This window comes from Pseudochaenichthys georgianus, chromosome 9 (assembly GCF_902827115.2).
Source record: "Pseudochaenichthys georgianus chromosome 9, fPseGeo1.2, whole genome shotgun sequence".
NCBI lineage: Eukaryota > Metazoa > Chordata > Actinopteri > Perciformes > Channichthyidae > Pseudochaenichthys > Pseudochaenichthys georgianus.
The window spans coordinates 41,198,211-41,208,152 of record NC_047511.1 but is presented as its reverse complement, the minus strand read 5'-3'; the positions used below and the strand labels follow the sequence as shown (position 1 = coordinate 41,208,152).

Genomic DNA, 9,942 nt, shown 5'->3' with positions numbered 1-9,942 from the left:
ATGAGCTGATGATCAACAGAAGTCACTGGAGGTTGCAGTAGCCGCAAAGTTCCTGCCAAACATATCGGAGGATGGCGCTGAAGGACGGGCGGGGCTCCGGGTGCACGTCAATCATCGCCGCCCGCAGTGAGGCGCAGTCATGTCAGCTGCCACGGCTTTGATGTGACAAGGGATGGCATAGCTCAATTAAAAGCCTATCAATGTGTAAGTAAATCAGCGCCTTTCAGCCTTGACACATCAAACAAACGGTTATCGAAGCGGCCCGCCCAACCCATTAATCTCTCTGCATGTGCTTGCCAACCCTGGGTCACCGCAGGAGCAGAAAAACCTGCAACAGAGAGAGAATTAAACCCAGGGAAAATGACAAAGTCAATGTATACGACCAGTTTTAAGACATCATGGAAAACAATATTGAATTGAGTTAAACTTGGTAAAGCAAAGGTTTGGGAACTACTTTAATGTATTCCCCTTATATAAAAATAGGAGTTTTAAGCAGTAATGGAAAACACATTTGTTTGGCTCAGATGAATACAGGTGAGTTTTATCAAATGTTTACACCACACAATAGTTGTGAATGAGAAATGTAGCTATGGAGACTCAAACCATTCTGTACCAGGCTGTAAACATGTGTGCTGTTCACTTCAGCATGTCACATGGTGCTCTGGAGAATGACCATTCAATGAACCTTGAGTGCATATTCTTTTTTTTGTTCTTGCACATCAAGTCTTTTAATATGAGAGACTTATAAAAGTCAGGCTAGGGGTTTTCTTTGGAACAGGGTAACATACATATTGAACTTTGAAATGTTATTGTTATTTTAGCTGTGATAATTGTTCTGTTGTGGGAGTTATTTCAAATTATTCTTGAATTGTGGTTACGTGTTTTTGGATGTCAGGTTTGTTATTGAATCTAACTTGTAAAGCAGAACTTTGGGAATTACTTTTATGATTTCTCCTTTTAATTAAAAAAGCAGGAGTTTCAGAACAGGCACTGATGGAAAAAACAATCCAGACACAAAGCTCGCGTGGCCAAAATATTTCTCTCAACTGGGTCCTTGTGGTGACAAAGCACCCTGCTTGTCCCTGGCAGTAATTCACCGGCTCAGATGAATACATGAAAGTGAAGCACTGCCATATATCATGCACCCTCCCAACCCCCCTCTCCATGTGAGGCTCACAAAGTCACACACGGCCGTTTGTTATGCGACCGCGCATTCTCATTTCCAACTCTGTTCCAACTCTGTGTCGAGGGCTACGGGCCAAGCTGACACTTATGAAATATTTCCCTTGCTGACCTTAGCTACTGCCTCAGCTGGGGAGATTAATCCTCTGTCTGCACACACACACAAACACACACTGGGAGCACACGCACACACACACACACACACACACACACACACACACACACACACACACACACACACACACACACACACACACACACACACACACACACACACACACACACACACACACACACACACACACACACACACACACTCGTGACTACAACACAGCGCAGTAGCGACAGCACGGGCAACAACTCTGTGGTAATAATTACAGCTTGTGTTGATTTATTTCAGCTTTAATTGATAGAGTGCCAGGTAACTTATAGGCAAGGGTGGAGCAATAAATTATATGGCATGCAATGAAGGCTATGAGGCACGGTCATGCAGCAAATATTGCACACACACCCAGATGAGTAAAGAGCAGACAGTAGAGGTATACAGCAGTCCCTGTGTAATTTAATATTCAATGCATCCACACATGGTATTTTTAGAATGGAATAAAAGCACTTTATCATAAAGAGTGCTTCAAATCACTATTTATTTATTTTAAGTTATCAAAAAGTAATGACTATTGTGAAGTACTAAAAAGTGAAGTGAAAGTACTTAGTAATCTGTGATCTATTACACTTCAAATGTAATGTTCCTAAATACTTTCATGAGAAATGTAAAGACTACATAGCAACAGATTTAAAATGTATGCGAACACACACAACACTTCAAACTAAAAATCAAGATTTTTCAAATGTTTGCAACCCTAACCCGAACAACACTTTTGTTGGGTCACAGTTCAGACAAATGATTAAAGTGTCCAAAATACAAAAGTTGCCAAATAAGTAAATAATATATATTTTCAAATAGTAGTTTAAACACAATAGTCATATTCAGACAGCAGAATTTCGAACAAATATATAAACCTATATAAAAAGTTTTTATTTTCAAGGTAGGTAAGTTTGAGAAACCGGCTCGAGTGCGCTAGAATTTGAAAATACACAACCAGAGAAAATCTGCCACTTCCTCACAGAGCCCCTCCTCCAACACACACGGACGCGCACATGACCAATGAGGGTACGAGATAAGTGTGTGCCCCGATGGAAGGCTGACAGGCAGGGAGGCCATCCAGTTACTTTAGCCGGGCCGGCTCAGATGATTGGTTGTACTTTTTACAGTATTCCGGCTTCTACAGATGACATTTTTTTATGGATTTTTTGTCAAAGCACTTCAGATATTCATTGCTATCGGGATGTTAAGAGCATTCAATGGAATATAACAAAAAGTGTACCTCGAGCCGGTTTCTGAAACTTACCTACCCCACCTTTAAGGTCACATTCTGTAAAAAGTAAACAAATTAAGTTCCTCATAATTGGAATTTTATAAACACAATTTGTTTATAAAACTGAAGCTACTATGGCCGTTCTTTGCTTCCATACAGCACATCGGCATGATAGCCCAGAGAAAGCAGAGTGTGAAGCATCGTCTCCCCATGTCCGGCTCGGTTCTGTTTAATGTGCAGCAGCAGATGACTTGGCCAAGTTTGGTCTTAAAAAGCTTCTTTAGTTGCCAGGAAGGAGAGCAGGCTGCTCCTGCAGTTCCTTCCAGAAGGTTGCACTGCCGGGGTGTCGTAAATTACTGGAGACAGCGTACAAGAACGGTGTCGGGGTGAGGAGTGGAGGGAAGATGGGAGAGAAGGGGTGAAAGAGTAAGTGCAGTTTTCTTTTTGGTCCATGGTGATGAATGAGTTTCTGAATAAGGCAGAAAATACATCATATCACCTTAATGGGTACACATTTCTGCAGCCATAACTCAGCGTTTAAAAACAAGGAGGGAAAGTGTGAATTACGACATCATATATTCCTCCCAACGACACTTTTACGAGCCCTCCCTGCAGTATAAAGGCATTGATTGCTATTTCAAAGCTCCATGTTGAGTCAGTGCTGAGTACCTCCAGCTGCCAGCAGAGAGAGAAGACAGAGAAAGTCCTTTTGGAGCCCAAACTGCTGGCTGGATGTTTCTGTGGTTCAAACACACGTTTTCTATATGGAAAAACTCTCACTTGAGTCTTTTAACCTCAAAGTATGGGTGTTTCAGAGAGATTAGGTGCTTTTTCTAATCTCCATGGGTGGTCAAAAAGTAGAAAAGCAGTTGTGGAAAAAGGAAAGAAGAAATACCTCTGATCTCTCACCAAGGCAGTTTAAGTGATGATGGATTCTTAAAAGTTATTTTGCATTTCACTCCATCTGTCAAAGTGTTCCTCTCAGGGGACTGACAGTATTGCAAAGTAGATTTTTGATGTGAAAAGTGGAGATGAGGTACTAGAAACTATACTAGCAAAACAGCTCTCACTTTTTGTTGTTTGACTCAAAGTTCAGTAGCAAAGCTGCTAAACGCTAAGGTCAGCATAATAACATCGTCAAAATGACATGCTAACATGCTGAAGTTTAAAAGTACAATGATTACCATTATCCCCTTTGTAGTTGACAGTGTAAGCATAGTCTCGTTTGATAATTACGAAACCAGACTACAACTTCGACAATGCACTAGGTCATACATTAAAACATTGGACAACATACCATTTTGATGTTCAGTAGGGTTCCTCCTCTGGGGAAGATTAATGTCTTATCAAAATGTCATGAAAACCATCTGTAGGAGACAAGGATATTCCTATAAAATGGACATTTAGAGTTATAACTTTTGAATTTTAGTATATTGAGAAAGTGAATAGATCCTTATTGATACATTCTTTTTTATTGAGATTTGAACTTTAAGTTTAATAATATATATTCTTCAAAAAAGCTGTCATTTTAGTTTCGTATCATCCAGCAAAGGAACTCTGGATTTGAAATGCATGTGACCGATTTGGAATAAAAGTTGTTTTCCTAACTCTCCAACAGACATCAAGTACATTTGGGTAAAACTAGATAAACATATCAGATGTATCAGAACCAATGTGGTGGACCAACTAACATTGCCATCTCTAGAACCAAGCTAACGTAGCTAAAAATGGCTTTTTAGTGACGATAAGCCGCGTGAAGGACACGAGACTTGAGTGACCAGACTTAATAACTAACAAACCAGTCTTCATTCACTGAAGAGAGAACAGGATGGAGACTGGGTTACAGTGAGAGACTGCTGACTGGACTTATGGCTTTGGCGAAGTTGAGGTTCTTTTCATTGAGCGGTACGCAGCTGTACATTTACAATGTTTGCGCGAGCTGCTATTAAAACCAAAGCCATGGACAGGCCAAGGTCGTTCATTTCAACAGGCCTGCAGGGAGGAATTCTTCTTCTGTTATAGTGCCTGAGTTTTTACGAAGGGGAAAATGACAGACGGGAGGAAATTAAAGTGTATACATATATCAACCTGTCTTTCCATTAGATTTATGCATCAAGGAAGTAATGTAGTGTCCTTTTACATGAGCTCCTGTTATTTAATATTCAAAAGATCCTCAAGTATGGAAGCAAAAAGAAAGGCTGCAAGACTTAATTATTCAAATAAAATATGTCTTTTTTGTTGTTGTATTTATTAGTATTACTTGAAATAATTAATTTACAAAATAAACTTATTTATTAGGGCTGTCAGTCGATTAAAATAGTTAATCGCGACTAATCGCAAATGAATCGCACATTTTTTAACTGTTCTAAATGTACCTTAGAGCAAGTTTTTAATACTCTTATCAACATATGAGTGGACAAATAAGCTTTATGCAAATGTTTGTTTATTATCGTTGGAACAATGACAAATATTCTCCTGAATATTCTCAACACAGCAACCTGGAATCTCTCTCTCTCTCCTCTCTCCTCTCTCCTCTCTCCACTCTCTCCTAACCCTGTCTACTTATTTTCACTGAGCCAGTTGCTCAAACAGACAAGCCTGTTTACAGTTGTCGGCGAAATGCCGCTCCTCTGTCTTCATAACAGTCAAAGCATGAGACTGAAGTTCCCATCTAGGGTCAAAATAATGCACTGTGATGTGCACTCGACACGTTGGATGCAATCCGAATTATCTAACGCAGCCCCTCGTCCTCCACAATGTTAAGCTGTAGCCCCCCACTTAGCTATCGCTGTTGAAAGCTTGCTGCTCGTAGACGCCGTGTCCAGGCGTCTCCCCGGCAAACTTTCAAGCGTGGTCTGCCGAAAGCGATCGGCAGGAGTGGGGCTGTCAGCAGAGATGGGGTCGTTACTAAAAAAACAATATATTACACTACTTCGTTACTCTCTACATAAAGTTACTTTACTCGTTACTTTACTCGTTACTTTACTCGTTACTTTACTCGTTACTTTACTCGTTACTTTACTCGTTACTTTACTCGTTACTTTACTCGTTACTTTACTCGCAGGGCCGGCCCGCCCCTCCCTGCAGGCAGATCACGCAGACTGCTAAAGTTTCAAATGTTCTCTTTAGTTAAGTTTCCATTGTCGCATAAGACTGATCCAGACTGATCCAGATCCTGAATGTTTTCCTATCTGACCATGGCTGTCCTCCGTCTCCTGCTATCTGTATTTTGCGCAGTCTATCTCTGCTCACGCTGTTGCGTCGGCGTGTTCTCCTGCGTGTTGGCCATGTGTTGCACTGGAGCCAGACTGGAACACACCACAAAGACTTCAGCCGAGCAGTACGAACTGCGCATGCGTGAGTGGCAATAACTCTCCTTACCAGCAGGCGGCGGTAGTGTGTATTCGTCATTCAAAACAGGCAACAACCGGAAAACAGAGAAGAAGAACAGACTGCGTGTGTGATATAAACAAACAACAAATAGCTGTGCGTTAGCTTCACCTTAGCATGTGTTCTTTGCAGGTTTTTGTTGAGGTTTGATTATGACTGATTTTAGTAAGTAACGAAGTAACGCGTGTCGGGGCAATGTTAGTAACTGTAGTGTGATTACTGAATTATAAAAGTAGCGCGTTACACTACTCCGTTACCGACAAAGTAATATTATTACAGTAACGCGTTACACCCAACTCTGGCTGTCAGCATCAGCTGTGTGCTCGGCTTTTTTTTATCCATATCTCTCGCTAGAATCTCCCACCATCCAACTAACAACAACAACAACAACAACAACAACAACGTCAAGCCTTTGGGCTCTGAAACTACGGGGCGGGCCAAGGACTATACTAATCGCACGTTAAAATAATTAGTGGCGTACATTTTTTTTGTTATTAACGCGTTAACTTGACAGCCCTATTATTTATATTAAAGGGGCCCTATTATGCTTTTTGGGTGGGTTTTACCTTTCCTTTGGTGTGATATAGGTTTTCGTGCATGTAAATGGTCTGCAACAACAAAGTGCTACTAGGTGATTACAAAGGGTTTAAATCCCAGTATTGGCAATTATTTTTTGTTAAAAGCTTATTACGTAGAATATAACATTCATTCTAAAACTCAATCAACTTGTCCTTTAATTATATGTATGCCTCCGTAAAGTAACGTTGCGAAATGTTTACATGATAAGGTACAATGACTGTGTTTGTCATTATGCGCTTTCACACCGCAGTACTTTTCCCACTTTAGTTCCGATATAGTTCTGAAATGTCGCGTTCACACCAAAACAATCCGGAACTTTTCACCCCCTTTTCCGTCCCTGCCAGAGAGCAGGGACCTTCGTGGGAGAAAAAGGTTCCTATGTATGATTGGCTGGGCTGATTGCAAACCACGCCCTGTAAAACTCCCAAAAGGTTTTGTGAAGCCGCCATTTTATTATCCTTGCATTAGCATTATTAGCATTAGCATTAGCCCAGCGCACAAACGCAGAGAGACTAACTTATGGCAACACAAAAGAAAACATGGGAGCGGTGGAGATGAGGAGGTGTCGGCGTTCTGGTGATTTACTCGGAAGGCTTCAGTAGAAGCTGCTGGGAGTCTGGGGACTTCCGGCCGGGGACTTCGGGTGGCAGCATACGCCGTGAAGTTGTTTGCGGCCTGCCAGTAAACCCAAAGCAGAAGAAGAATAAGTGACGTCAGCCTAATCCTCCCCCAGGGACTTATTTAGGGACTTATTCTGTTGAGAACTAAAGAGTTCTCATGAACTAAGTTCTGATGAACCTTTGTGGGAAAAGTACTGCGGTGTGAAAGCGATTGGAATCTGATGGCTTTGAGTACAGAACATGAACTGTATGTTTTCTATATTATACAATTAAATGTCCCAAATTCTTGTTGATTGATTCGAAATATATTCACTTCAATGCGAGTCACATAGCATCATGCCAAAGAATTGACAAAAATGTATGTCATGTTTTCATCCATTTCTATATTGGAGATGGAGCAGATATAAATAGAGATTTCTGGATACTTGTATTTGTCCTGGGAATAAATGTAGATTGTAAACTTTTCTACTGAAGACAAAAGCCAGATGTGAGACTTAAGACATGAAAAACATGGTCATGTGCTTTTCATAAACAAACATACATAAACTCAGTGTGCGAAATACCCGTCAATAATCGGGAGGGTCCCCATCTCCCGTTTATTGCGCAATATACCGGTCGAAGATTTCTCAATATGCAGTAGGCCTATACAATATGTCATGGATGCAAGCCAAGACAATCAGTAGCCTAGTCTATAGCAGCATTTCTCAACTGGGGCTTCAGGGGTGCCGTCAAATAATTCTATATTCTGACATTCATAACGATGAATGAATAACGTTAAAGAGCCGTCTGTTTTCGATTCTATGCGAGGAAATGCTTTTGCCAGCCAAAATAGAAGATATTTGTGAATAAATGTTTTGAATTATGAATACTGGACATAGTAAGCTTAAAAAATGTTTAGTGACCACTGCAAGTGACAAATAAATATTATAATTTGAGACCCCTCTCACATTTGGCTGTTGAGGCTTCCAGGGGGGCTCAGGTGTTAATCAGGGGGGTCGAGCTCCCACGGACCCCCCCGTATTTCGCACACTACATAAACTGTATATACACAATAAGTAAATGCACATGCACAACATCTCTGGTCTGAGCTACAAATTATAAATAAATATTCTCCTGCAGCTGAAGATAAGGACATGTTCTACTTTGCAACTAGCATAACTAACTCAAATTCTACGTTGCTTAAACTGCACTGTAACTTTTATCCATGTATTTTTCCTTAATGTTTATTTTATTAGCTTTTCTTTTTTAATGCTTAATGTCTTTCATTTTTTTTGTAAAGCACTTTGAATTGCCTTGCGTTGAAAAGTGATATATAAATAAACTTGCCTTGCCTTAACACACTTCATTCAAACCCAAAGGAAACAAAAATAAAACTCATTCAAACCATCTGTGTTAGTCTTTACTATTTCAACAATCACCAATTCTGGTTCAACAATTTTGAAAGAGATTAAATCTTTCTAAAATTAACCACCATAGCATTTTTGCTGTTTACTAAACCTGCTTTCCATTTGTGACAAACATGAGACACCAGGAAATAAAACAGGAAGCCAGACCTGTTTACTGGTAATGGGAAAGGAGGTTTTTTTTGGCGATTTGACGCCCATTTTAGTAGAAAAAGGAGTTTTGTGTTTTACCCATAAATCCCCATGGAATGCCCCTTCTCAGTCATCTGAATGTTTGTGACGTTGTTTTTCAGCAATCTTAACCTTATAAGGTACATTATGAACGTGTGCTCGTTTTTCTGTGACCTCATCCTTGAACACAGCTGTTTGTGTGTGTGTGTGTGTGTGTGTGTGTGTGTGTGTGTGTGTGTGTGTGTGTGTGTGTGTGTGTGTGTGTGTGTGTGTGTGTGTGTGTGTGTGTGTGTGTGTGTGTGTGTGTGTGTGTGTACATGCACACACCTGGAGAGCAGGCAGCAGCGATTTCATCATTTTTTATTACACAAAACATAATGAGAAACACAGACTCTTTCCCACACACACACACACACACACACACACACACACACACACACACACACACACACACACACACACACACACACACACACACACACACACACACACACACACACACACACACACACACACACACACACACACACACCCACACACACACACACACACCCACACACAAATAAATCCATATTCTCTGGATTTCATTTAAGGCATTTTGTTTCTGTAAACTGTTCCTCGTCCAACAGGCCTCACATTGTGTTTCCCATTTAGTGGCTGTGAGAGGGTGTATTGTATCATATCTGTCTCATTAGTGAATAGGGAGGATCTGACCTTCAACAGGAGGATACAAGGTCAAGGCCCGGGAGTCAGGAAACAAACGCTCTGCCAAAACCCCTGAACAAAGAAATAAAAACTCTCCCAGCTCCAGGATTGCAGCTCTGACCTTTTTAGCACAGTGGAATACCAAATACCTTAAGTGTAAAGAACGGATAACGCACCATGTTTTCTCGCTGTTGGATAAGCATTAGCATGTACCGCTAACTATATTACATACGGTAGTAATGCTAACGTAGTGTTACATCCATTGCCAAGCAGCATTACATTAGATCACGATATTTAATTACATCCAAAGGGACTATAGAGTAAGTGCATTCAACCATAAATAAACATACTCAGAACAATCCTGCTAATAATTTGACATACAATAAGCCAAACCATTTAAACTATTGTTGTATTAGATTCAAATAAGAAAAAAACACGTTTTACCCGTTTTGCGTGCTTTATGTTCAAGTCTGAGTGATATTGAGCAATCATCCATCTGTGGTAATAGCTTTGTGG

The 9,942-nt window shown here is 40.5% G+C and overlaps 1 protein-coding gene across 1 annotated transcript in view; it reads right to left on the bottom strand.

The window, feature by feature from the left end:
- Positions 1 to 307: 307 nt before the first annotated feature.
- The window catches only part of skic3 (SKI3 subunit of superkiller complex), a 118,203-nt gene continuing 108,568 nt past the window's right edge, over positions 308 to 9,942 (bottom strand). The window contains exon 43 of the mRNA XM_034091340.2: positions 308 to 328. Within this exon, the coding sequence (XP_033947231.2) occupies positions 308 to 328 (21 nt within the window). The remainder of the gene's footprint in view (positions 329 to 9,942) is intronic.